The sequence below is a fragment of the Vulpes vulpes genome, chromosome 5, assembly GCF_048418805.1.
Source record: "Vulpes vulpes isolate BD-2025 chromosome 5, VulVul3, whole genome shotgun sequence".
In the NCBI taxonomy this organism is placed as follows: Eukaryota; Metazoa; Chordata; class Mammalia; order Carnivora; family Canidae; genus Vulpes; species Vulpes vulpes.
In genome coordinates, this window is record NC_132784.1 from 84,651,316 (window position 1) to 84,679,134 (window position 27,819).

General features: G+C 50.7%; 1 protein-coding gene across 2 annotated transcripts in view; it reads left to right on the forward strand.

The window, feature by feature from the left end:
• Nucleotides 1-27,819, forward strand: part of LDLRAD3 (low density lipoprotein receptor class A domain containing 3) — a 228,710-nt gene that overhangs the window by 197,749 nt on the left and 3,142 nt on the right. For both annotated transcript variants that reach the window (XM_072759141.1, XM_072759142.1), the window contains exon 5: nucleotides 27,242-27,587. In XM_072759141.1, the coding sequence (XP_072615242.1) occupies nucleotides 27,242-27,587 (346 nt within the window). The remainder of the gene's footprint in view (nucleotides 1-27,241; nucleotides 27,588-27,819) is intronic.

Here is a 27,819-nt window from a genome sequence, read left to right on the forward strand (position 1 = left end):
CCTCTGCCTGTGTCTCTCCCTCCCTCTCTCTCTGTATCTCTCATGGATAAATAAATAAAATCATTTTAAAAATAATGCTAATAATAAAATAAAACAAGAGATGTGGGTTTCTCACTCACCCTGCACACCCATGTGGATCCGTAGGGCCAGCCCTCCTCATTCTGCTTCCCCAGGGAGCTAGACCTCTCACGTTTCACTAGCCACAGCAAGTCCCTTGGGCAAGTCTAATGTTCAAGGGGAGGGGTGGTGTTGGGGGTGGGGGGCTAATCGTACCGCGTATCTGGAAGGCGAGAAATTCAGGAACATTGGTCAACCGCCTAACCACTACTGTATCCTCCAGAAGCCTGCCCCCTGCTTCGCACGTGGAGACGCCTGTTGGGAAGCCTCCTGTCGCGGCTTGGAGCCGAGGTGGTGAGACACAGCCCCGTTCTGCGGGCGCTCACGGTTCCCCGCCAATGCACAACCTTTGCCAGAAACTGGGAACAAATCTAGTTGTCTACGGGTTCAGCCCTGTCCTCCGAGCAGTGAAGACACACAAAGAAGAAGGTTGTATCATGTCTGAAATTACGACCAGTATTCAGGGACCGCAGCGCTCTGAAGTTCTCTGATTCTCAATTCACCCCATTCACTTGGTCATTAGCTCAACAAATACCCTATGTGTCGAGACCCACCACGTACCCGGCACTGTTGCGTCCGAGACAGCGTAGTAATAACAGGTGTGTCCCTGCCTACTCCGACCTGACAGTTGGGCCTGAGAATGGAATCTGGGCACAGCCAACCCTCCTGGGCTTGCATCGCTTCCTGGCGACCTTGGGCAGGTTCTCAGAACTCTCTGCACCTCAGTTTTACCATCTTTAAAGTGGGAATGATAACCGGCCGTAGGTATGTGCGATAGGGTTATCATTAGGAGGAGGTTGGTGGAGAACCCATAGAGAAGGCTTGATTAAGCTGTTGGTGCGGGGAAAGCCTTGATAAGCACCAGCCGCACTTTTTGTCATTGTCACCACCTTCCCCCTCCTCACCCCCGTTGTAATGATACTTAGAATGAAAATGAATGATGGTGGGAATGGCAGGATGTCGCACCAGTAAGGAAGGTCTTGCATTTTCCTGTAAGGACCATATGGCAGATGGTTGTTTGCCTTACACGTTAGTCCCCGAGAGCTTGTTTCTCGTGGACCTGCAGCTCCCGGTAAAGACCACCGTGGCTCTCACACCTGCCTCGCCCTGTCTCCAACACTGTGCTGGCTCCAGCACATCCCCTCTGATGCCTCCAAGTCCCACCATCTAATCCCTTTTGAACATTCAAGTGGCTTTTCACTGCTGAGGTTCAGTGAAGGGAACCGCCGGTTCAGGTAAGAACCGCCAAATATGAATGGAACACTTTTAAAAAGGGAGAAAACGTGCGTCTTTAGGGCCCGTCTCAGTCACTCTTCCTAAGGAAAAACATATGCTAAGTCCCTCCGGGGTGCAGACACCCCAGATACGTGACCAGGCAAGGAAATGTGTTGGGGCGCCCAGGTGGCTCAGCGGTTGGCCGTCTGCCTTGGGCTCGGGGTGTGATCCCGGGTCCGGGGATCAAATCCCACATCGGGCTCTCCGTGAGGAGCCTGCTTCTCCCTCTGCCTGTGCCTCATGAATATATAAATAAAATCTTTTAAAAACAGATTAAAAGGGCAGCCCTGGTGGCACAGCAGTTTAGCACCGCCTTCAGCCCAGGGCCTGATCCTGGAGACCCGGGATTGAGTCCCACGTCGGGCTCCCTGCATGGAGCCCGCTTCTCCCTCTGCCTGTGTCTCTGCCTCTCTCTCTCTGTGTATCTCTCATGAATGAATAAATAAAATCTTAAAAAAAAAAAAAAAAAGACATGTGGTAGGTTTGGCAGGAAGGACAGCAGAGCCAGGGAAACACCCCTCCTCATTCCCTGCTTATGCATAAAATGGGTCTATGCCTACCTGAGTTCAGAATCATCGAGTAAAGAAAGGGAAGTCACCCCCTGCCACTGCTACAGCCAGACATCGCCTGAATCGAGGACGTACGCATGCCACAATCCTAGTCCATCCCAGCCTTTTGACAAAATATCCATCCTCCCGCCCCACCTCCGCCTAGAAAAAGAAAAGTATATGCCCCATCCAGAACGCTGGCCTCATCAAATCCGGACAGTTTGCCGCCCTGTTTCACAGCTGCCTGGTAGCTGGATCTGTCTCTAAGGTCTGGCAGGAATCGGATACATCTGGCTCCACTGAGTTGTTTAATATTGTTGGCGTGAGCCGGAGAATGGGGGAAATGGCAGCAAATGTGCTCGTATCTTACGGTGAGGCACGAGGGAGTTGGAAAAAAGTATATACTTTATTTCCTCTTGATTTGAAAATGATGGGAAGCGAAGGGAGCGGGGCGTCCCCTTGCATCCCATGTGTAGGACAAGTCGCCAGCGTGGGGCGATGCCCACGGGCTCCACAGCGGTGTGGCCCCGGAGGACGCGAGGCCCCGTCTCATTGGTATGCAGCGTGGCCCTGGCATTACACACGCTAATCCCGACACAATAAGCTGTAAAGGAGACGCTTGCTTTCTTGCTTCGAAATGAATGGAGCAGCCTGGAATCTTCCAGTTTTACCTCCTGCGTTAACCTGGAGCGATGCCAGCGTGTCGGGCTTTACTCTGGGGAACTCGCATCATGTGAAAACCTTAAATCAGGCCTGTCCGCCAGTACACACGGTCCTAGTCCAGTGAATATTTCTAGCTAACGATGCGCATGGGGCCCTTGAGCGCCACAGTCGTGCTCTGCTAAGACCATGCAGATGTAACCACTTTTGCCTGCGTGTTTTTTTTTGTTTTTTTTCCCCCCTGGAAGGAATCGATAAGTCCCCACACCTCCATGGTTTTACCCAAATCCCTCACGCAGCACACCAGGCATTGGGCATGTCTTAACCTTGGCGGTAGTGTGCGGCCCGATCTCTGGGGTTGGGTTCTCTTACTGTGAGCCTGGGAAGGTTTTAAAGGAAGGATTGTCTTTCCCTTTGTTTTTTTGTTTTGTTTTTTTGTTTTTTTTTATAAATTTATTTTTTATTGGTGTTCAATTTGCCAACATATAGAATAACACCCAGTGCTCATCCCGTCAAGTGCCCCCCTCATGTCTTTCCCTTTGATTAGCCACTTACAAGGAACCAGAACCTTTGACTCCATCAAGTTATGGGAACTTGAGCCCAGAGTCCCGGCTGTGGAAGGTGGAAGGAGAGAGGCATTGAGCAGCCGTCCGCCTGCCCCTGGTCCCTCCTGGACGCGGGGAAGTTAAAACACTGGGACTTGTTTTAATGAATGAACCTCACGTGGAACATCATTCTTCAGAGCCACGCACAGATGTCTGAAAAGGAAAATTTCTTTCCAGAAAACTCAGGTTTTTCGTAACTACCTCTTTCATACTGATGGCTCATTCCCAGGGGAGTGATCTTTTTTTTTTTTGTACACTTCCGTTCATCCAGGAAAAGAGAGAACGTTTTGAGAATCCTAAAAAGCAATGAGGGATGGATCTTTCAGTGACAACTCTTTGTCGGGGAGCCCTGCATGCTGAGTGAAGTGCTGGATAAAAGGTCAGTGTAGTGCAGTTAGGAGCACGGACGCATGAGCCGATGGCCTGGGTGCAGATCCTGGCTGCGGCCCGTCATCCTGTGTGAGGTTGTGCCGGGCATACAGCCTTGCAGTGTTATGGTTTCCCCTTTGGTGAAATGGGGCTACCAACCATACTTCCGTCATTCTGAAGTGCTCGGAATAGGGCCTGGCCTGTAGTAGGTAGTCGAACGGTACGGCCACCTTTGCTGCTACTGTCGTTGATTGCATTATTATCATTTATTAATTATCGTTAATGATTACTAGATGCTGGGAACAAAAATGCCCACAAGAACGAAACAAAAGCCACTGTGGTCCCTGTCTTTATGGAGCACAGAGTTTGTTTCCTGGGGGAGGCACACACTACATACAAGATCATAGTAAAACTGTGACTGTGGTTTGTGCCATGATGACGGAGAGCTCACTCTTTCCAGGGAACACAAATGAGGAGACCTGTCCTGATCAGGAAGATTGTCAAGGGCTTCCCTGAGGAGGGGATGATTGCCCTGAGATCAAAGGGAGGCAAAACATTAATTCATTACAAAATAATTCAGAGGGACGCCCGGGTGGCTCAACGGTTGAGCATCTGCCTTCGGCTCAGGGAGTGATCCTGGAGTCCCGGATCAAGTCTCCCATCGGGTTCCCATCAGGGAGCCTGCTTCTCCCTCTGCCTATGTCTCTGCCTCTTTCTCTGTGTCTCTCATGAATAAATAAATAAAATCTTAAAAAAAAAAAACTCAGAAAACACCAAAAAGCCACTGATAATTCATCCATCCAACGATAACCACTATTAACATTTTACTTCGCAGCCTTCTGTATCTTTTTTTATGAATGAATAAAAACACACACACACAGCATGTATGTTTCCTCATCCCCCAAAGTGGCATCCCACTCTTAAAAAAATACATGTTTTCCCCTAAAGTGCCTTCTTTCATTAAGCCTCCATACCACAGACACCTTACTGTGTCAGCCGTGGGGACTGACTTCCTGATGGCCGAGAGCCCCTCGGGACCTTCCAGCTGGTGACCCACCTGCTTACCTCCCCGCCCCAGCCCTCCCCTTCCTTCCCACAAGGCAGGATGGTTCTGCAAGAGCCAGCCCTGCATGGCATCCACCTGACAATCATTGTCACCCGGACACCAGGCTTCTGTCTCTGTACGGCTGCTTCACAGAACCTGCTGAGAATCTCCAGACTCCCCGCAGCATAGTCTGATGTGCACATGGTACCCAGAAACTTCATGGCTACTTCTGAAAACATAACTTGGGTTCCCATCCAGCTGTTTAACATGTGGAGGAAAAATTTATCCATGTGCCTGTCACCTACCTTCTTTCTTAAAGTACCTCTTCTTTTGGGGATCCTGAATTCTAAAGAATTCCTCTTGGGGAATTTGCTCCTAGGGTCTTTTTTTTTTTTTTTTAAGATTTTATTTATTCATGAAAGACACAGAGAGAGAGGCAGAGAAATAGGCAGAGAAGCAGGGAGAAGCAGGCTCCATGCAGGGAGCCTGACACGGGACTCGATCCCGGGACTCCAGGACCATGCCCTGGGCTGAAGGCAGGTGCTAAACCGCTGAGCCACTCAGGAATCCCCCTGCTCCTAGGGTCCTAAGAGACCCCCACACCTTATTTGTTTCTTGGAGGATGAGTCATCTTGAAATGGCTGAAGGCCCAGGTCACTAGGGTTCACCTTTAAGGGACATAATTTTCATGGATTCAAAAAAAGGAAAAAAACCGTCAATGGCCTTGTGCTCTGTGAATTAACTTTCTGCCTCTCTCTCCTCCTCCTCTACCCAGTGACAGGTTGATTCATTCTTTGCCTTTGCGGCACAATTGAAGACCTGTCTGCTCCCTGGCTGAGGACCCTGTTAGCGGGTATATATATGGGCTCTGTCCCGTGCCAGGTGGGGTGACGGCAGCTGCTCAGCGTGTGGCAGCCCCAGCCTCCTAACAGCACCCTGTCCAGCTTCCTTTGTGCCACAAAGACTTGTCTTGATTTGGTTTTCTTTCTTTTTTTTTTTTTTAAGGTTTTATTTATTTATTCATGAGAGACACACAGAGAAGCAGAGACACAGGCAGAGGGAGAAGCGGGCTCCCCGCAGGGATGCAGGACTTGATCCCAAGCATCTGGGATCACACTGTGAGCCAAAGGCAGATGCTCAACCTCTGAGCCACCCAGATGTCCCTTGACTTGGTTTTCACTTCTCTTTTCCTCATACTCTCACAGCTTCACCTTGAATCAGTCCAAAATGTTCAAGGTCAGTGACCAAGGTCATTCAGTAAAACTGTGGAACAGTGCTGTATCTGTTCGGGCTCCTGTGACTAAATACCATAGCCTGGGTGCTTTAGACAACAAATGCTTATTTCTTGTAGTTGGAGAGACTGCGAAGTCCAAGATCAAAGTGCAGGCCAGTTTGGTTCCTCTGAGACCGTCTTCCTGGCTTGTAGAGGGCCACCTTCTTGCTGGGTCCTTGCCAGGCAGGGAGGGAGAGAATGAGCAAGCTCTCTGGTGTCCCTTTCTTCAGAGGGTGCAGGTCCTCTGAGAAGAGTCCCACCCTCATGACCTCATCCAATCCTAATTGCCCCCCAAAGGCCCTACCTCAGATAGCATCTCGTTCATCACGTTCAACGTGTGAATTTAGGGGAGGGGACACAGATATTCAGGCCATAACCAACAGGTCTTGGGACTCAGGGTGAAGGACAGCATGCAACTAAGAGACTGTGGCTGGTAGAAGAGAAAATCCGGACTATTGGGAGGGTAGGGAGGGCACCCAGAGGAGGTTGGAGGGGTGGAAGGAGTGGCAACACATGTCAGCTTTGCTACTTACTGGCTATGTGGCCTCGAAACACACGTAATCTCTCTGAACTGGCCTTTCCTGCTCTCGTGAATGGGGGGCTGGGCATGCTCGTTCACGGGCCGGCCAGGAGTTCTTTATTTATGAGTTTATGTGTCCCGGCAGCGTTCTTGGTTCATTCAATCAGTCAAGAGCTACAGATTTTTTTTTTTTTTTTTAAGATTTTATTTACTTACTCGTGAGAGATACGGAGAGAGAGAGAGAGGCAAAGACACAGGCAGAGGGAGAAGGGGGCTCCATGTAGGGAGCTCGATGTGGGACTCGATCCTGGGTCTCCAGGATCATGCCCTGGGCCGAAGGCAGACGTTGAACCACTGAGCCCCCCAGGCACCCCATAACTATGGATTGATTGGTAGGTTGGTTACCTGGGACGTGTCAGGCACTGCGTTAAGTGCTACAGTTAAGTGAATCTCACGTGTGTTCCCAAGACCCGCCTGCAGGACAGGGTGGGCACTCAGTCAGTGTTTCCTTTCAGGTCCCACACAGAACGGATCATGGGAACGGGGGTTAATGGGAGTGAGCCAGTCGTAGAGCTGGTGCTCGCCCAGCGCGGTGACAGACTGGGGAGAGAGAAACGTTTTGTTTTGTGAAGCCCGAAAGTGAAGTGCTCTGGGTGCAGGATTGCCGTGGGTCCTGAAAAGGGTAATCGGGAGAGACATCTGGGGGTGGAAGCTGGGTGGGGCAATAATGGGAGCCACATGCTGACCTCTGAGGCTGGAGGTGCAATTGCTATTAGAACGTAGAACGATAAGCCCATTGCCAGAAGATAGCCAGACCGTTGGCAGGCCTCCCCACCCACCACAAATCTTGTCTTTGTTGCTAGATGGTAGAAAAATAGCCGTATGACTCCAGGGACAGTTATGAGACTGACCTCTTATTATAGCTTGACGCGAACAACCCTGCATTGGAGTTAGAAGTCATCACGTCACGTTTTTAATGCACATCCTAAGTCTCATTAACCAGGTTGTTTACCATCATGGGTGGTGATGGGGGTTTTGTTGTGTGGTTATTGGGTTGTATTTTGGTTTTGGTGTGGGGTGTTGGGTTTTTTATTTTTTTATCTTTTAAATTAATTTTCAATTAAGTTTTGAAAGAACAAAGTATAAAATTAACTAACTTGCAATTAATTTCAACAGTAATTATGCAAAAATTCTAGGCATGTGAAAGATGGGGGGCACGGAATAATTAGTCGTGGATTTTTTCACTACCATAATTACCCTGATGAATATGTATGAGGCCGTTTGGGAAAGGAACGCACAGCAAGCAGTTGTATTTAATTAAACTTTTAGCTGGCTTAGCTTGGGGAGCCTGCATTGTGTTTTAGTCTCTCAGACTATTAGCAAAGCCTCCCCAAACAAATAGCTCCCAGAAACATAGAGGAGAAAGTCACAGGTGTCTTCTTGCTCAGGTCTCCTCTTAATTCTGTAGACTTCTGGTTTTCTTGGACCCTCGGCATGGCATACATCATTGTCCAGGGGGCCGACTGGACAGTACCTTGGATTATCATTGCTATGGCAAGGAAGCCTAGCCTAAGCCTGGCACACAGGCCGCTTTGTTTTAAGTGCAGCCCGTGTCTCACACCATCCATCCGTTGGGCTTCCCTTTGTATCGTGCGGGATGTAGGAGCTGGGTTATAACAAGCCTATGATCAGAACGGCATCTCCTGGATTGAGCCGTTACTGCAGGCCGCTCAGTATGCTAAGCTCTTGACGTGCATTATTCTCTTTCCCGTCTAGCCACTGAGATCTGAGACCAAGGAACTTGCCCATGGCCGCTCGCCTAATGGCAGAGCGACGTTTGAACCCTGCTCTTTCCGACCCTATGACCTGTGCAGTGTGCCGCTCATTCACTCTCCTGTTTGTCCAAACTGGAAAGAAAAAAGAGCTAGAAATCCTTCTAGTCCTCACTTGCGGCATGTGGAATTTATTCCACTTGCTTGTTTTTCTGAGGTTGCCCTCCTGCTGCAGATGGACATACCAGGGGTGTCTCAGCCCGTGAAGCAAGGCCCTGACAGGAGGGCATGACGAATAATACTGCAGAGGTAGTAGGATGGGGGTACCTCCAGGGGCAGCCACAGATGTCCCCTGAGCTCCTGGGCTGTTTTCCTACCACTGTGTTACGAGCTTTATAAAGACCAAGTCCAGGGGATCCCTGGGTGGCACAGCGGTTTGGCGCCTGCCTTTGGCCCAGGGCGCGATCCTGGAGACCCGGGATCGAATCCCACGTCAGGCTCCCGGTGCATGGAGCCTGCTTCTCCCTCTGCCTGTATCTCTGCCTCTCTCTCTCTCTGTGACTATCATAAATAAATAAAAATTAAAAAAAAAAAAAAAAAAAGACCAAGTCCAACCTTCTCAAACACCCCAGGATGTGGCTGCTGTTATGCCCGTGTTACAGGTGAGGAAAACTGAGGAGTTTAAGTCACTTGCTAAGATTGCAAAGCCAGTAGGTGGTAGAGCCAGGATTCAAAAGCAGGCCGGGAAGCCTCCAGAGGCTAGAGTCTATACCGGACATCAGAGCATCATGTTCCCAACCCCTTTTATTATGTAAGGGCCGCCACTCACTGGGTAGGAAAAGGCTGTCTTCAGTCTTTCCTGCTGGTGGCAAGAGCCAAAGTCTCAGTGTTGGCAGTCTGGGGAGATGTCCCCTGGTTGCAAAGGAGATGATGATATTTGGGTGCTTGTCAAGAACTTTCTAGAATCTCCAGAGCAAAAGATTAGAGAAGCATAGAGCATGTCTCACTGCAGTCATTACAGGATCGTGTTTTTATTTAACACTGAGGTTCCCATTTCCAAATACGGAACCGCCAAAAGGCCTCTCAGCCTCGTCCCCTCTCTGTTAGGTCAAGCTCTCTTGATCAGTGACTACTTAGGATCGTTGAAGCCCTGTCTCTTCGGGGTCAGTGGTTACTAGCTAGAATGGTGTGTGATTTCTGCAGGCAGTTACAGCTTACCAGAAGGGCCGGGATGGGCCCTAGCGAATGCTGATTCCATGGCCCTCTTCCAGTTCTCATTAAGCTCAATGGCTTTAGTAAAAAAAGAAAAAAAAAATCCATCACACACAGCTCCTACCAGACTGCCATTAGTGGAACCAGGAAGAACCTTTCGCCAAGTGAAGCAATTTCCTCATTCTTTAATTAAAGCAATTTGGGGCTGAATGTATTTATGGGCAGACTTGCTGAAGTGAGACAGAAGTATTTTGCAGTGTGCATGTCAGAGGAAGATCATAACATCCCGGGTATCCCTCCATCGTACGTAGGGCAGGAACATACAGGTGGATCAGGCCGGAGCCAAGTCTTTATGCAGTGTGACAGGCGGCAGAAGGAGGTGAGAAACTGAGGCACGGAGAGAGGAAGCGGTTTGCCCAGAGTTGGAGAGCGAGCCAGCCAGTGGCCACACTGGCCCAGGCCCCACCTTCGGGTCCCACCCTTAGACATGCCTGTCTCCTACCAGCATCCCATTTGGGTCATCATGTCACTCTTACCCTGCAAAAGTCTGCAGAGAGCTACCGAGCCCAGGCCAGACCACCTGGCCCTGTGCACCAGCAGCCCCTGTGCACCCTAGGCTCCTAGCTCCTTCTTCTTCTTCATTAATAGGCCAGAATTCTCTGGAACTAAGATTTTATATGTTCCAAGCTCTGCCTGGGGTTCAAGATCACTGTTCAATTGTTCATTCAATTTGCATTTGCCTTATTCTTAATTCGAACAAAACCTGTGAGTTTAGGGTGAGGTAAGGTGACAAAACCGCAGTCCTTTCTTGGTCTCCGCAGGGGGCACGTTCATCTTTTTATCCACAAAGAGAACCAGTAATGGGGGAAATGCCAGAAGTGACAGCATCTTTAGCTTAGGGCTCAGGGTTTCAGAGCTGCTAAACCAAAGGAAGCAGGAAAATCTGTAACATCCCCTCTTATTCCCTTAGCAGTCTCGTACAGAGCGAGAAAGGGTTAAGAGCTTGTTTATCTGCCATCAGACAAGATGCTCCAGAACAGCTCCAGCCTCGGTCTGTACTGTCGAGACCACAAGGGGAGTCTGTAATCATGACTGATGATGAGTTCTCCTCCTCTGGAGCCAACAAAAAAATAACAATTAGCTGAGTTTTCCTTTATCTCCTTCATCCATGTGTTTAATTAGTGCAATTGGACATAGATACTATTGCAAGAAAGCTTTGCTGGGATGATAGGGTGGCCAGCAAACTCTCAGAAATGATGAGGAGACTATTAATTGACAGGCATTTTGTTGGCTTCTGCCTGGAAGCTTCTGCCCTGAGTCTCCACTAAGGACTCGAGATTGGTATTGACACCAGTGTCTCCTGGTTGCTCCAGGCGAAGGCATCACCAGAGGGACACCTGATACATAAAAACAGCAGAAGTAAGCCCGCAGCCCTCAACTTATGGCCAGGAATTCTCTCTTACTTCCTTTCAACTTGAAAGTTCTGAGATTGGAGGAGGAAAACCATGGGAGAATCCAGAGAACTAAATCCTTGTGAGAAAAGAGAACATTCATTTATGAAATACTGAGCGGTGATAATAATGCTTATAATGGCTAATACTGTGTGTGGTGAGCATTGTGACTGTAAGTGGATTGTAAACCCATAATTTAAGGCTTATTATCACTTACTGGTTCTACGGATATTATGAAGCACCTGATATAGGTATGTAAGCCTGAACTTAGTGCTTGGAAGCGAGAGGAACACTTTATCAACATGACTGAAATGGGAATCCAACACTCGAGAGATGTAGGGTTTTCTTTGTAGGAAGCTGGCTGTACCAGTAACTCTGTAGCAAGGCAGGGAATAAGCGCCACAAGGTGGATCAGGTGAGGGGCCGTGGGAGGTTGTCACAGAGAAGTTATTTCTGGTTGGAGGGCTGGGGGGTGGGCAAGAAGTCAGGGAGAAAATAGTGGCCATCTGAGTCTTGAAGGCCAGTGATGTGGACAGGAGGTCATGTTGGGAAGGACATCGTAGGCCAAGAGAGTGATGGTCCTAAGAACAAAGGGCATCTAGAACCCTTTACCCATAGAGCCGTGTGACTAGTGGGACTGCCCTCTGCTTTCAGCTCTCCTAAGGCACGAATTGACTTTACCCTTTGGACACACGTAGCTCTTGCTCCATGTCCCTTTAGAGCGCACAGTGATGCTCTCAGCTGGCACTGTGGTCCCATCCGAAGGCTCAACGCAGGGAGGGTCAGTGGCCAGGCTCACTCTCTTAGCAGGATTTGGTTCCTGGTGGGCTGCTGGGATGAGGGCCTCAGCTCCTCGCCGGCTGGCAGGTGGAGGCCTTCCTCAGGTCCCTCTCAGGTGGACTTCCCTGCAGCATAGCTCTCACCCGGGCCCTCAGCAGGCGAGGGAGGGAGAGAGAACAAGCACTCAAGACAAAACAAGCCACAGGCTTTCTAGAGCCTGGTATTAGAAGTGACAGTTTGTAATCTCTCCCATATTCTGTTAGAGGTGAGAATATAATTCTGGCCTACCTCACTGGAAAGGGTCCCCACAGGGGTAAAGAATCAAAGGGGCCATCTTCGGGGTTGCCCAACACATTGGGTGGGAAGGGGGGAAGTGAAAGGACCTGAGGTCAGAGAGGGCCTCCAGGGCCTTTTGAAGACTTTGGGTTTTAGTTTAACAGTGACTGAACTGCAACCTGACCCATTCACGAGGATTTTTTTGGTTATAAAAGATGATAATGGGAAAAGATTGGAAGGAGACCCTAAGTGCCCGTCGTAAGTTCTGGTTAAGTAACCAGTGGCACGTCTCTTCAGGTAGCACACCACACAGCTACTACTAGTGGAGAGTTTTAGAGTTGATTCCAGGTCCAAGGCCAGGAAATACCAGAGTCTGAAGTATTTTAATGCCAGAAAGTAAACAAGTAAACATACAGAATCATGGGGGTGCGTTGAGCAGTGGCAGGAGCTGCGCCAGTCTGGAAAAACTCCCCATGGCCAAAAGTGGACACAACCTGTGTCACAAATCAAATAATAATAGTATTGGATCATAGCTTGGGGAGTAAAATAAATATTCATGAGTCTCTCTGACATAAATAAATAACCAAATAAATAAATAAATGGGAGGCAGGGGCGGATCGTCCTTATAGACAAATTCCAGGTGGTGAATGGAGAAGGTATGAGGAAACTTGAGAAGCACCATGAGAACAGCACTGTCGTCATCGCTGTGGACAAGATCTCTGATGAATACTCAGTGCTGGGGGGACGTCTGAAGTCTAAGCAAGGACAGGATCGTTGCATCGTCTCAAAGGCTGTCCTCCTAGATGGTATGAACTCCAAAAGGAAAAGCTGAGACTGGACGGTGAAGATTGTCGGCAGGTGGCACCTTCAGTTGACCAGATGACCGTGGTGAACACCAGCCATGGGCACGCCGTGGCCGTCCTCTGGTGGGACACACCGAGCAGGGCGCAGCACCTTGGTGACAGTCTTCCCCGGGAACACGCCTTCACGTCTTCTCTTTGATCGTGAAGCTACATCAGAAAAGCCCACACGGAGGGACAGTCTCCAGAATAACTGCTCGGTCTCTTCCCAAGTGTCAAGGTCAAGGAAGACCAAGCTGTCATAGCTGAGAAGACACAGATGCTCTGCAGGCTCCTGGATTGTGTGGTAGGACAGAAGGAGAACATTAGTGGAGAACTGGGGAAGTCTGAGAAAATCCTGGAACGTAGTGAATATAATCGTTCTAAATAGGGGGACCTCTTAGTTTGGACTGTCACTCTGTGGTCACGTTGGAGAAAGCTGGGTGTGGCTCTGTACTATTTCTGAAACTCGCCTGTAAATCTGAACCTACCTCAAAATCAGAAGTTTTTTTGTATTTTTTTTTTTAAGGAGAGCCTGGCCTATCACAGTGCTGTATGGGTATTTATTAAATAGATGAAATAATACTTGTTTTTTAAAAATTTGGTGTGTTGGTGTGGTTTATGAGGTAAAAAAAAAATTTTTTTTAACTAAAATTAATAGATATTTAAGATGTGTACTGGAAGTACTAGGTATTTGCTAATATATGCCTGGACTAGTTCTGGAAGCTCACATGAAAATAAAATGGTATCAGTGGTTGCCTCTGGGGAGGGCACTCTGGTGGCTGAGAGACCGATAAGGAAACAGTTGTATTTTTCTCTGCAGATCCTTTCTGACCTTCTAAGTTTTGAATCCAGGCATCAATTGCCTATTCAAAAAATACATTAAAAAAATAATCTAAGCAGCCGTGGGAGCTCTGAGGTTCTGTAGGCGCCCTATCCATTCTCTGGGAACCCTAAGCCCATCGTGGTGACCCAGGATCCCCTGGCACCCTGGCTGTGCCCCAGTGGATGCTCAATAAAGGGTTAATGAATAAGCAAGTCGCTCCGCCGTTGGCCCACCGTGGGATTGATCACGTCCACGGGATTGATCACGTCACGTCCTCTTACTTCTCTCCCGAGGAGGCAGCTTGGCTCCTCTGTCAGCGCCAGAAGGCTTTGACTTCTTCCCTGGCTGGTTTTAACACAGCCCCATTAGGGTTTAAAAATGCTTGCCTGAGCTCTCTGACCTGTGTTCGGTGTCTGGAGAGCTTTTGACAGGGATACATGGATTTGAAAGTGGGGGAACTTGGTGATTGTTTCCTCTTTAAAGAATCCAGCAGGTAACTTTGAATCCTCCACGGCCTCAAACCCTGCAGTTACTCCTGTCTTCTGGAACAGCCAGGTGCCTTGACCCGGTGCCCAGGAGGCCCTCTGGTGTTAGAATGGATCCTCCCTCGCCTTATCTTGGGGAACAGTAAAACCTCCACCAGGCCTTCATTTCAGGAAGCATAACTGTGCGACGGCCCAGCACGGCTCAGGAGACAGGATTGCAGGGTCAGCCGGGATTGGCCAGCCGCACAGGGTGGTGGCGGCCCCAGAGAGCAGCCAACCTGACTTCAGGTATTTCGTATCCTAGATTGACGCCACGTCTGCCACTGCCAATGGGAAATCTCAGTCACTGGCTTCCACAGGCTACAAAAAGTAAGAGCTCGGGGAGGCCTTGCAGGAAGGGGGATGCTTGATTTCTTCTTGATTTCTTGGTTAACTTCCTGTGCAGTTCTAGCACCTTCTCACAGTCACTACCTTTTGCATATTCCAAAAGAGACTGTACCCTGGGTGAAAGCGGCTGGTATACCTCTCAGCTCACAGCTCGTTACCTGTCGGTCTGCTCAAGGAATCAAGATTAGACCCGTGGGGGCCAGACGGTCAGTATTTGGGGCTCTGTGTGCCCTAGAGCCTCTCGTCAGCCACAGTAGCACAAGAGCAGACGGAGACTCTGTGTAAAAGAACGGCCGTGGCTGTGTTCCAGGAGCCCGTGATTTGTAAGAACAGCCAGCAGGCCAGCCTTCGCTGATGCCCGAGCGAGAGCATGGGGTGCTGGAAGGCAAGGGGCTCCAGTCAGGCTGTAGAAGAGTCAAGGGCCAGATCAGAGAGGCCTCCCTAGGCCATCGTTAGAAAGTCGGATTTTGAGTGCAAAGCAGCCCTCTTACGTGCTTCCTCAAAAGTTCGCTGAACGCAGCGTGGAGAATGGAGGGGAGCGAGCGGAGCAAAGTTGGACCTTGGGAGGCCACTCGGAAGTTCATGTGGGGATCCACGGTAACTTGTCCCAGCATCTGGCACCGGACTTGGCAGGAACCCGCCAGGACGTCCAGCTCCAGGGAGGCCGGGGGGGCCCTTGGGGGATCGTATTGGATACCTGATGGTTGTTTCCTCAGCGGCCACTAATGAGATTGGTTTGCAGCAACAGTGGCATGCCCGAGGTCGGCTCCCCGTCTCCCTGGCTTTTCAGGTCACCCTCCCCCTGCAGTGCTATTTGTGTAGGAGTGTGCGGCCTCCCAGACTGGAGCTAGCGTGGCAGGACTCGGCTGGGGCTGCTGACGCTGCAGGCTCCGCCAACCCGGGTACTGGAGCTCGCTGAGCCTTCTTAGACCAGAACCCAGTTGACCGCCGAGTCCTAAGAATCTCTGCTAAGCATGGATTTTGCAGCTCCCGCCAAACACTCCGTGCGAAGAGACACAGTAAACAGTAGGAAGGGCGATTCTGTGCAGCCGGCCCCATTCAGCAGACGCCAGGAGGCCTGTGCTTCTGCTGGACGCGAGCGCTGGCAGGCACTGGCAAGCACTGATGGGCACTGGTGGGCACTGGCGGGCAGGAGCAGCCTCAGCATCAAATGGGGGAGCCCAGGTTGCCTGAAGCCACTGTGCACACAGGAGGCCGAGTACCCCGGAGTCTCCCCTTGACGGTTAGAATGATGAGAACAGCGATCCCGGTTCCTGACTCATCACCAAGGCTCCCGCACCCGCCTGCTGGCTCAGGCAGCTTTTGCTCTCTGTGGTCGTCAGTAGAGGAGGCACCAAAGGACTGTCCCCCGCCGCCCCGCCTTCCTTGCACTGTGCTCTTCTGCTGACATTTTTGCTAGCCGTGACACAATTGCACGGAGTCCTCAAAAGGCCACCCGGGCCCTCGCTCCAATTATCCTCATCACTGAGTTTGGGTAGCAATCTAAGCTCCTAATAAAAAAAAAAAAAAAAGCCCTTTTCAGCCTTAAACAGCCAATTAAGTTCCTTATTCTCCAGCCAGTTCTGTAACTGCCCTGTGCCTGTTTCTTGAGCACCGAGCTCCCCGGCTTCTCACTGGCACCTTCCGCATCAGAGGCCGAGATCAAGCTTTGGGGGCGAGCGGCAGTTCCTAGCGGGCTTCATAGAGCTCTGGGATCACTGGCGGTTTCCTCCAAGCCAACACGCCCGCCTTGGCCAGGAGCAGCTTGTGAATCAAGGGCCGCCGGCAGCAGCTGGCTGTCTCAGGACACCTGCCAAAGAGGCAGGGCCTTTCAGGGCTGCTTCCCTGCCCTCTGCCCAGGAGAAGGCGTGAGTGAGGGACACAGAGGATCAAGACAGGACCCCCTTGGTCTCTTGGAATCAATCAGAGCAGCAGAGAATTCTCACGAAGATGTCCGCTTCCTTCTGTCCTCAGTTTTACAACCTCTCATGTCGGACTCCCCTCCCCTCCCCTCCCTCTCATTTTCCATCTGATCTTCGGGTGCTTGCCTCCTGCCTCTGGACGGTCCTCACGTCCCTAGCTCCCTCCCTCCTGGCAGATGGGCCCCGTCCCCTGGTTTCCCTCGGGCTCCAGCCAGGACAGCTCCTGCTGTGGTCCACCCGATGTGGGGCCGGCAGGCAGTGTGGATTTTCCCATCACCCTTCTTCTAGTTAATTTTAGAAACTTGAGTTGCCATGGCAATGGTACAGTGGGGTTTCCATGGTTCTCTTGTGACTCAGCCATTTGCCGGTCTGCCATTTAAATTAAACTTTTTCAGTTCAGTGGGGACACGAGGTATGCTTGGAATAGGGACCTGTCAAGGTGCTGTGGCCCCCACGGGATGGGTAAACAAGAAAGTCAGAGTGCATAGGGGATGCTTTTGGTTCACAATGACAATTTCTGGAAGCTTCAGTGCTAGAGAGAATGGGCCCTAGGCAGTAGAGGTAATCTGAGGATGCCCGAGAGACGGGGTTCCCAGGGTCCCTCCATGCAGTGCGCTCCCCCAGGGTTGGCTGTTTGGGTTCTGGAGTCCCCAGCACTGAGCACACGGCCAACCCGCAGTGTAGGCCGAATAAGTGGATATCAATGAATGTGCTCCCATGGGGGTGGGGCAGAGGCCCCCAAGGTGGGGACAGGGGTGGCCGAGGGGAGGGTGCGGGACCAGGACAGGCCGGGGGCTGGTATGCGGGGTGCTCCCTGGGATCAGCTGTGCCTTGCGCCCCACTTTGAGGAGTCCTTGTCCGACCAGCACTGGGAGCAGTGGGACAGGAGCCCCAGAGCCCAGCGTGCATGAAACCGCCTTCCTTCTGGGGTGCGAGGGCCCGAGTGGTCTTGCTGAGACTTTCTGGAACCTCCAGGAAGGGTGAATGAGGTCGTGTCAGTAAAGCTGCTTCTTGGGAGCTCCTCTCATAAGGCTTCTCTTATCAGCCTTTTCTCCTAAATTATTCAGTAAGGTTTTGCACTCGGCAGCTCCAAGGGCGCCCGCTCAGCAGTTCCTGGGCAGTCAGCGTTCCCAGGCGGGCGTGCCAGCAGCCGGCTGATCCCGCAGGGGCCCGCGCGCACCTGCTCACCCAGGCCGCCTGCGCTTCCTGTACCCTGGACAGGGCCAGCTCCTGCCCAGCGCAGGTGGCGGGTATCAAGAGGCTCAGCAGCTGCTGAACCATGATGGGAGCTGCTCTGCGCAGCCGGTGGGGGGGGGGGGGGGGCTGGGGGGGTGGGTGAGGCTGAGGCGTTCACTCCTCAGCGTCGGCCTCGTGAGTGGGCAGCTGCAGCCACAGAGCTTCCTCCGCACCGTAGGGCCAGGGGTGCCCCGTCTGCTGTGTAGCAAGCCAGCTTCCAGAACGTGGGGAAGGTGCTGTTCGGGAATATGACGGGTATCCTGTCCATCTCAGCACCGAGGTTGGGGAAGTAGCCATGTCCCCCCATGAACATGTCTCTGAAAGCCACTCAGAAGTCCCATACCGCAGCCGTCGGTCACAGCTAGGCTCTGTAGGGGCGCCCGGGTGGCTCAGTCGGTTAAGCATCCAGCTCTTGATTTCGGCGCAGGTTGTGGTGTCAGGGTTGTGAGATGGAGCCCACGTCGGGCTCTGTGCTGGTGACGGAACCTGTTTAAGGTTCTCTCTCTCCCTCTACCCCTTCCCCTTCCTTCCCTTAAAAAAAATAAATAAAATAAATAACTAGGGTTTGTTGAGTGTTTACTGTGTGCCAGACCCTGTTCTAAACTTTTTAAATGTATTTTCTCTTTTTATCCATAATCAACCTATGAGGTGGGTTCTACTGTTATCCTGTTTCACAGATGAGGGCACAGAGAGGTAAAGTAACCTGATCTAGGTCACACAGCTCATAAGTGACAGAGCCGAGAATTATATCTAAACAATTCGGCTTCCAGGGACGCCTGGGTGACTCAGCCGTCGGCCCAGGCCGTGACCCTAGAGTCCCGGGATCAAGTCCCACATCGGGCTCCCTGCATGGAGCCTGCTTCTCCCTCTGCCTGTGTCTCTGCCTCCCTCTCTGTGTGTCTCATGAATAAATAAATAAAATCTTTTAAAAAAATAAATAACTGAAGCATTGGACCACTGGTCCAGCTGTCCACCACCAGTGGTCCAGTTATTTCATCTGCCTGGGTTCCCATTTCCTCTTCTGTAACATGGTCCACTTCATAGGCTGGCGTACACGCCATTACAAACTACACAGGCTGGATGGCTTAAAACACTAGAAAGGTATTTGCTCGCTGTTCTGGGGGCCAGAGGCCCCAGATCAGAGCCCTGGCGGGGCTGGCCCTTGGTGGGGGCTCTGAGGGGAATCCATCCGTGCATCTCTCCTGGCTCCTGGCGGCTGCCTACCATTGTGGACAGTCCTTGGCTTGGGCTGCACGACTTCCGTCTGTGCCTCCACTTCACACAGCCTACTCCCTCGTCTGCTTTGTGTCTTCTCCTTTTCTCTCTCTCAGGACACTCATCATCGGATGGAAAGCCCACTCATTTCAAGATGGTCTCATCTTGAGAGCTCTCCCTTAGTTTTATCTGCAGAGACCCTTAGTCTAAATAGAGTCGGAGATTCCAAATGGACATATCTTTGGGGGGGACGCCATCGAACTTGCAGTAGATGGTGTAAAGGATTATAAGAGTGAATATAATACAACACAGAAGATGCTGCCAATAGGGCAAGAACTGCTGTCATCGTGATGATATTATTATTACTGTGTTTCCAAGTCCAAAGCAAATATGGATGGTGGTGGTGGTTGGTATTATTAATGTTCTTATTTAGTTTGAATCAGGAGTAGGGTACAGGTCACGGGAAAATAGTGTTTCTCTGCCCGGCCATGGACTTTTCCCCATACCTCCGAGGGTTGGTGCTGGGAACCCGAGGCAGGGGACCCTACGGAGTCTGAATGCCTGGCTGATGAGGGCTATGTGAGCCATTGAGGGTTCTTGGTTTGAGAATTGAATTTTACAAGAATCACACGGTGACACAAACAGGAGGCTGAAGATGGAAAGAGCCCCACGAGGCAGTTTGTCTTCCTGGCCTGGGTGTGGATGTGGCTGCACAGATGGAGCCCAGAAGCAGAGGCTGGAGAAACACCACACGGCAGAAATGGACCACACGTGCTGGCTCTTTGTGGACGGAGTAAAGAAGAGAGATCAAGACAACCCAAATGCTCAGACCCAGGAGAACAGATGACTGAGGGAATGACCAGCATCTGGGAGTCTGTCCTAAGAAATTGCATCCGTGGCCACAGGTCACTAATATATTCAACAGCTGTGTTGAGCACCAACGGTAGAATGTTCGAGAAAGTGAGCCTGGTCCCACCCTCGTGGCTCTCACAGTCTGCTTGGTCTACCTGTGTGTTGCTGGAGTGTGGCTGGTAACAGCAACAACAACAACCGCAAAGACCAGGAAGCCACCTCCGTGGACCTCGGCAGGGTGTTAGTCGTAGTTGTGATGCATCTATAGACTGGGATCCGACACAGCTACTCGTTAACAAAGGTGTGGGCAGGTGGGGAGAGATGTCCGTGCGCGGAAATATCTGCACGGCAGGAACAAAAGTACTTGTGTGTGTGGACACGCGTAGAGAATAGTTTTGAAGGGTACACCCTGCAGATCAAGAAACTACGGCCAGTGAGCCAAGCTGCTGCCTGTTTATGTAAATGAAATTGCATTGGGACACAGCCGTCCTCTTTCCCCGGTGGAGCTCGTCTGCAGCTGACTTGGTATGACAGTGTGGAGCTGAGTGGTCGTGACTGAAGCTGTGTGCCATGGAGCATGAAATATCTGCTACCCAGCCCTTGACGGAAAAAGCTGGCCAGAAGTCTACACTAGATTCCGTTCTAGTAGGCTTGGAGGAGGGAGGGCAATGAACATTTCTATTTTGCATTTAAGTTTAATGGATTTTTAAAATTTTTATTTATTTATTCATGAGAGACCCTGAGAGAGAGGCAGAGACACAGGCAGAGGGAGAAGCAGGCTCCATGCGGGGAGCCCTATGTGGGACTCAATCCCAGGATCCTGAGATCATGACCTGAGCCGAAGGGAGACACTCAACCACTGAGCCACCCAGGTGCCCCTTAATGAATTTTTTTTATCCCCTCCACACACACTCTTAATGAATTTTCATAATCAGAAATAAAGTTCAGTTGGGGAAAAATAACAAAAGCATACAGGACTCACAACACCTTATTTTGAGACTTACTGTAAAGCCCCATTACCAACACACGTATACACATGAAGATTGGTATATGGTTCAATCAAACAATAGAGAATCTAGAAATAGACCCAGACTTGTATGCTCAATTGATTTTCAGTGCTAAAGTAATTCAATAGGAAAGCATAGGCTTTCAGAAAACAAATGGTGCTGGAACAATTGATTATCCAAAGGGAGAGGGGCAGAGAACATTAAACTTCACTTCGTACCATAAACAAAAATTAATTTGCAGGTGGATCCGAGAAGTAAACGTAGGAACTAAAGCTGTGAAGCTGCTACTAGGCAAAGGTTTCTTGGATAGAGTACAAAAAACAGGACGTAAGAGAGATCATGAATACAATAGACTTCATAAAAAAAAATTTTTTTTAACACTCACCTTCAAAAAGACTCTGTGAAGTAGAGGAAGAGACAAGCCACCAACTGGGAAGAAAATACTTACAAAGAGCATTTCTGGAGAAGGGCTCGTATCCTTGAACGTACAAAGGATCCTCGCTGCTCACTAGGTAGTCAACCCGCCAGATTTTAAAATGGGCAAGAGATTTGAAGAGACACTTCAGCAGGGGCACCTGGGTGGCTCAGGGGTTGAGCATCTGCCTTCGGCTCAGGGTGTGACCCCGGGGTTCTTCATCGGGCTCCCCGCAGGGAGCCTGCTTCTCCCTCTGCCTGTATCTCTGCCTCTGTGTCTCTCATGGATAAATAAATAAAGTGTTTTAAAAAAAAAAAAAGAGAGAAGGACACTTAAGCAAAGAAGATCTCCAGGTGGCATATCAGCACGTGAACAGAGGCTCGACATCATTAGCCCCCGGGAAATGCAACGTAAAACCAGCGAGCCACTGCTTCACACCTGCTAGGAGGGCTGCAGGTGAAGACCAGCCCCCTGCAGCGCTGGTGAGGGTGCAGAGGTCTGGGGGGAGGCAGGATGCTGGGGCCACCTTGAAGAAACAGGGGCAGAGGTTCTTATAAAGTTAAACATACCCCTCCCCTGCGATCTAGCGGCCTTACCCTTAAGGTGTAAACCCAGGAAATAGGAAAATGTACATCCGTGCACAGACCTACACTCCAGAAACTGGAAACAACCTGGTTCCCTCCGTCAACATGAATTGTGATCCCTGCATGCAACGGAACACGACTCCGCATTCTGAGGGAGGCGGTGCTGATACCCAGAAGCATGGGTGAACCTCAGAAGCATCATGCCAAGCAGAGGAAGCAGATGCTACAGGCTACGTACTGTATGATTCCAGTGACAAGCCTTCCTGGAAAAAGTGAATCTGTCTGGACAGAAAACAGAAGAGTGTTTTCCAGGGGCGGTGAATGGACTGCAAAGGAGCCCCGGAGACCTTCTGGGGAGGGATGCAGAGGGACGGCTGGAAAGGTTCAGGTCTCGTGTGTGGTCGCAGTTATGCAGCTGGTTCGTTCTGTGAAACTCCTCTAACCACATATTTTTAAAAGGGGGCATTGGATTGCGTGTCAATTACATATACTTCAGTCAATCTGGCTTTTTATTTTATTTTTTTTAAGATTTTATTTATTTATTCATGAGAGAGACACAGAGGCAGAGACACAGGCAGAGGGAGAAGCAGGCTCCCTGTGGGGAGCTCAGTGCAGGGCTCAATCCCAGGACCCCAGGGTCACGCCCTGAGCCAAAGGCAGGCACTCAACTGCTGAGCCACCCAGGCGCCCCCTAACCTGACTTTTTAAGATATGTAATCTGGAGTAAAATAGGCTTTAAAAGGCACAGCGGAGTTTACTTTCCAGAGGAGTGGTAAGGAGTCATTTGGAATGGGCAGTTAACATTCTAGAACAGGACTCCAGAGGTGAGGTGGGAGGCATTGGTGCCATCCTTGGGAAGTGTGAGCCAGTGGGGGTTCTCAAGGGAGTGAGACCCCGAGAGGTCCTCACGTTACAGGGGAAGGCAGAACGAAAACAAACTGACACATCCCATTCAGGCTAGGCCGTACCACAGGTGGTGGACAGTAGGCATGGTTTTAGAAGGGACAACACACGACAAGGAGTAGAACGTAGGAAGGAGTCAACACATCTCCCTTCACCTCCATTCTCCACCTTGCGAGCTACCGGCGTTACCAGTTCTGTGTGTGTGCCTAGAAATAGTGCATGCCTTCTCTGATGAACTTTGCTGCTTCTCACGGATCAAGGTATCTTTCAGATTTTCCACACAAGTATATACAGAGCTGCCCTAAATTTGTAAACAGGTGTGGTATTGTATGGATGCGCCATGGTTAGTTCGGGCCAGCCGCAGCTGGTAGGTAGATAGATGTTCAGGTCGCTTCTGATCTGTGTGCTATTACAAGTGGTGCCTCAGTTCATACTAATATTAAAAAGTGATTTCTCGTCTGTGTGAGTCTGTCTATTAAATAGAATCTTGAGGGGATCCCTGGGTGGCGCAGCGGTTTGGCGCCTGCCTTTGGCCCAGGGCGCGATCCTGGAGACCCGGGATCGAATCCCACGTCAGGCTCCCGGTGCATGGAGCCTGCTTCTCCCTCTGCCTGTATCTCTGCCTCTCTCTCTCTCTCTGTGACTATCATAAATAAATAAAAATTTAAAAAAAAAATTAAATAAATAAATAAATAAATAAATAAATAAATAGAATCTTGAGAGCGGGATGGCTGGGCCAGAGGACACGTACGTTCTTATTTTGATGTGTATCCCACCACCCTGAGTTGTACCGGTTCACCGCCCCCCCCCCCCCCCGAACCAGCCGTGCGTGAATAATTTACACCTATTTTCCCAAGACCCAGGGGGCATAGTGGGAACTCCAGCTTTCCCTTTGCCAGTGTGATAGGTGAGAAACTGTATCTTACAGGAAATGTGATTTGCTTCTGGAGGAAGGACTATTTTAGAAGCCAAGGAACACCAGGTCTCCAGCATCAGCTGCCCTTGGGCCTCCATCAGGCCAGCCCGTGCCTGTGAGTTAGAAAAAGGCGCTCGTCCTCGGGACCCTCGACTGGCATCTGCAGGAAAACTGTTGTGATCACTGCAAATCTGTGATGGCTCTGAGGCAGAGGACAGCCTGGAGTCAGGACAGCGTGGCCTGCTCTCCCACAGGCAGCAGCGGGAGCTCCTGGCGGTTTTGAGAGCGCACTGGTCTCTAGGCGGTAACCAGATCGCCTGCAATTAGTGCCGTGGAAGCGGCAGCAGTGGGACAGGAATCCCGGCCGTCTGACAGTGGAGTGTGAGGGCATCAGCTTGAGGGGCAGCCAGAATAAATGGAAACTTCATTATCCGTGGATTATGCACTTAGAACTCAGGTCCCAGGCAACTCTGATATTAGTAATTTGGCCAGCGGGCTCATTAAGCTCTTAAGAAAAGTGAATCTAGTTAATGAATTAATACAAGATGACATTTTACATACAGAGCAAGAACGAGACCAGGCTCCACTGAATTATGGAACATCATAATTTCTCGTGTAAATGTGATTGCCGCTTCTCGCCTGCCAAAGTGGGCAGATCTGGAGAGAGCCTGCTTTCGGAGACGTAAATGAGACCGTTAAGATTTGCAATCATTTCATATCCCATTCATTTTAAAGCGCTCCCTCTTGCACGCTTAAAACTTCGAGTGGTTGCACGGAAGTCAGTGTCTTAAAATCTCTGGACCTGTTTGTTTCCTGAAGGCGGTTCCACCGGCTTTTCGTTTGTTAGGACACATCTCTCTAAAAAGAAATGCACTCAGTCCCTACTCCCTTCTCCATTCTGTGCCCTCACCAAGGGGACTCTCTCCCCGCCTCTGCCTCTGGTCCAGAGAAGTTGGGGAGGATAAGGGAAAAGAACACGAGCACTCAGAATTAGCATTAGCCAGTTTGGGATGATGGAAAGTTCTAGAGACGGGTGGTGGTGAACGTGAATGTACTTCATGCCACTGGACCCTTAAAATGGGGAGAATGGGAAATGTTGTAAGCTATGTATATATTTTACCACAATGAAGAAGCAAGAAGAGAGACACCTGGGTGGCTCAGCAGTTGAGCATCTGCCTTCTGCCCAGAGTGTGATCCTGGAGACCCGGGATCGAGTCCCACGTCGGGCTCCCTTCATGGAGCCTCCTTCTCCCTCTGCCTGTGTCTCTGCCTCTCTGTCTGTGTCTCTCGGGAATAAATAAATAAAATTTTTATATAAAAATAAAAAGTGAGAAAACCTGGCCCTAACTGAGGGCAAACCTTGGCCAGGCATAGTATTCTTACCCTATAACCCAGGAATCCAGGACTTGGCTACTGTGATTCACCTGCCGCTGCCGCCCCCGTTCTAACCTTAGAGGGCCTGAGGCTCCCAGGAGCGCAGCCACTTGCTGGGGCAGCAGCTAGAAATGATGGCCCCAGGACTCGACCCCTTGACTCTGTGCTGGAGACCACAAAATAAAGAGGATGTTTTATTTTAAGCCTGAGCTCTGAAGCAGAACACACACACACGTGCATGCGTGCTCCCATCCAGTTTTTAGTCCACTGCGTTGAAAGCAGACACGACTCCAGCAGCACCCCCAGAGTGCCACAGCTCACTGTCTCCGGAAGAGTCCCAAACCTGCCTGCCTCCCTCTGTCCGTCACACACCCCCCCCCCCCCCCCCCCCCCCCCGCCAAAGGTCTGCAGCATGCTCTGCATTTGGTCTAGGACCTTTCTGTCATCATCGGAAGCAGTGGCCTACAAGAGCATCGAAGCTTCTTGCCCCTGTTTGAGTGTGGCTGGAAAGGGAATGAACATGAGGCCTGGAGCTTGAGGGGGAAGGCTCTTCCTTTGTCTGCGATTGGGGTCGTTTTGAGAGTTGAGAGATGTTTCGATCAGGAAAGGAGAGAGCGCCAGTTTCCCAGCGCATGGTTTTTCTGATGGACAAATACGTGGGTTTGAAGCCTCGCTCCTCTACTTGCATCTTATGTGAATTTAGGCAAGTTAATTCACCTCTGAGTCCATTTCCTGTCTGGGAAATAGCACTGATAAAATAATAATAGGACCTGCCTTACTGAGGTGTGCGAACACACAGGTATTTTTCGCACTGAGTTGAAGGCATGTGTTGAGTGCCCGCTCTGTGTCAGGCCCCATCCTGCGTCCTGGGGATACTGTGATGAACGGGACAGGTGCACGTCTATAAACGAGGGATCAGTGAAGCTTCGCCCAGCTGCAGGACACGGGGCCCGAGCAGACGGCGGTTGCTACGGCTGCTGCTACTTCACATCTGCATTTTTCCTGTATATCCACTGAAACCTCACAGCTTCAGAGGGAGGGGGAACAGGCCCAGGAAGTAGCCACCAGATTTGCTCACTTGGGCTGTGTTTATTCTTCCAACTGGGCCATGACAGTGGGTGGTTGTGGTTCTTCTGCAGAGGTGGGAGGTCCCTGGCTCTCTGAGGAGGGACCGAGCTGGTTTCCTGGGCCAGCCTGGGCCGTGTCTTGGTTGCCAGGTGTGTCCCACTGACTGGGAAGCCCTTCACCTGAGTATTGGGAGCATGGCTTATTAGTACACTTGGAGAGGAGGGTGTTGGCAACCTAAGGGGGGTAAGATGGGTCCCAGACTTTTGCCTGAAGGTCTTAGGGGGGTGCTTGCAGGTTAGCTAGCGGGTCTGGTTAGAGGGCTGCAGGACACACAGTGTGAGGGACAAGCCTCTGATGTCAGACCACTGGGCTCAAATCACGCATGGCTCTTTACCTCCTAACCCTGTGACCCTCATCAGGGGGCCTAGACTCTCTGAGATTCACTTTCCTCATTTTAAAAAGAAGGCAGTGACAGCACCTAATTCCTGGAGTTGCTGTGAGGCAAGCAGAGGGGATAAAGCACATGTTTGCCTGTTTTGAGCACATACCACATGGCACCGTGTGTCTGCTCTTGTCCTGAGTGCCCCATCACCATTCGCTGATTTCATGCTCACGACAGCCCAGTCAGCTGGGCACTGTTACTATCTCTGTTTTATTGATGAGGAAGTCACAGCATGGAGACGTTGCCACTTTACAAGGGGCACATAGTAAGTTCCAGAAGGCACAGAAGCTGGGATTGGAACGTAGTCTGGCTCCAGAGGCCGTGATGGTAGCTTATGCTGTGCTGTGCTGGCTCTCAATCTGGAAAGCCTGGCATAAGGCCTGGTGTAAAAATAAACACTCTGCAGACATGAGGAACCCGGACGCACTGACTGGTATTCCTCAGATGTTATATTACAAACTTCTGGTGAGTTTCTAGCAAATTTCCAGCCTTCTGCAACCATTAATCCATTTTCTGTCTTTATGAATTTGCCTTTCCTGAACATTTCATATAAATGGAATCCTACAGTACTTGGCCTTTTGTGTTTGGCTTATTTGGCATGGCGTAATGTTTTTTGAGGTTCATCCATGTTATAACACATATCAGTACTTTTGATGGCCAAATAATATTCCAAGGTGTGGCTTTCCCACATTTTACTTATCCCTTCACCAGTCCCTGGACATTGGTGTGGTTCCCACTTTCTGGCTGCTGCTGTTGCAAATTATGTTGTTACAAACATTTGCATCCATTCCCTGGGACGGACTTGAGCGGAAGAGTAAACCAAAATGCTAACCTCTCTCCTTCTGTCTCCCCTCTGGGGTTTCTCAGAACCTGGCAGCGGGCAGGTGTTTGTGACGTCAGAGAACCAGCTTGTGTACTACCCCAGCATCACCTACGCCATCATCGGCAGCTCTGTCATCTTCGTGCTGGTGGTGGCCCTGCTGGCACTGGTCTTGCACCACCAGCGGAAGAGGAACAACCTCATGACGCTGCCTGTGCACCGGCTGCAGCATCCCGTGCTGCTCTCCCGCCTGGTGGTCCTGGACCACCCCCACCACTGCAACGTCACCTACAATGTCAACAACGGCATCCAGTACGTGGCCAGCCAGGCCGAGCAGAATGCATCGGAAGTGGGCTCCCCGCCGTCCTACTCAGAGGCCCTACTGGACCAAAGGTGTGTATGCTGGGTAGCAGAGGTGGGGGGAGGGAGGTTATTGATGGGGAAAGCAGAGTATGTGCCCACACCTGGATCCCAAGGCTTGCCGGGAGCCTGCCAGTGGTTGATCCCAAACAGTGGGGGCCCCCTAGGCCCCAGGGCCCCTCGCTGGAGTGGGGCAGCCTCTGCCCGGGCCCCCCAAAGCTCCCCACAGGTCACTGCCATCAGGCACGCGGCAGCACCGCACACC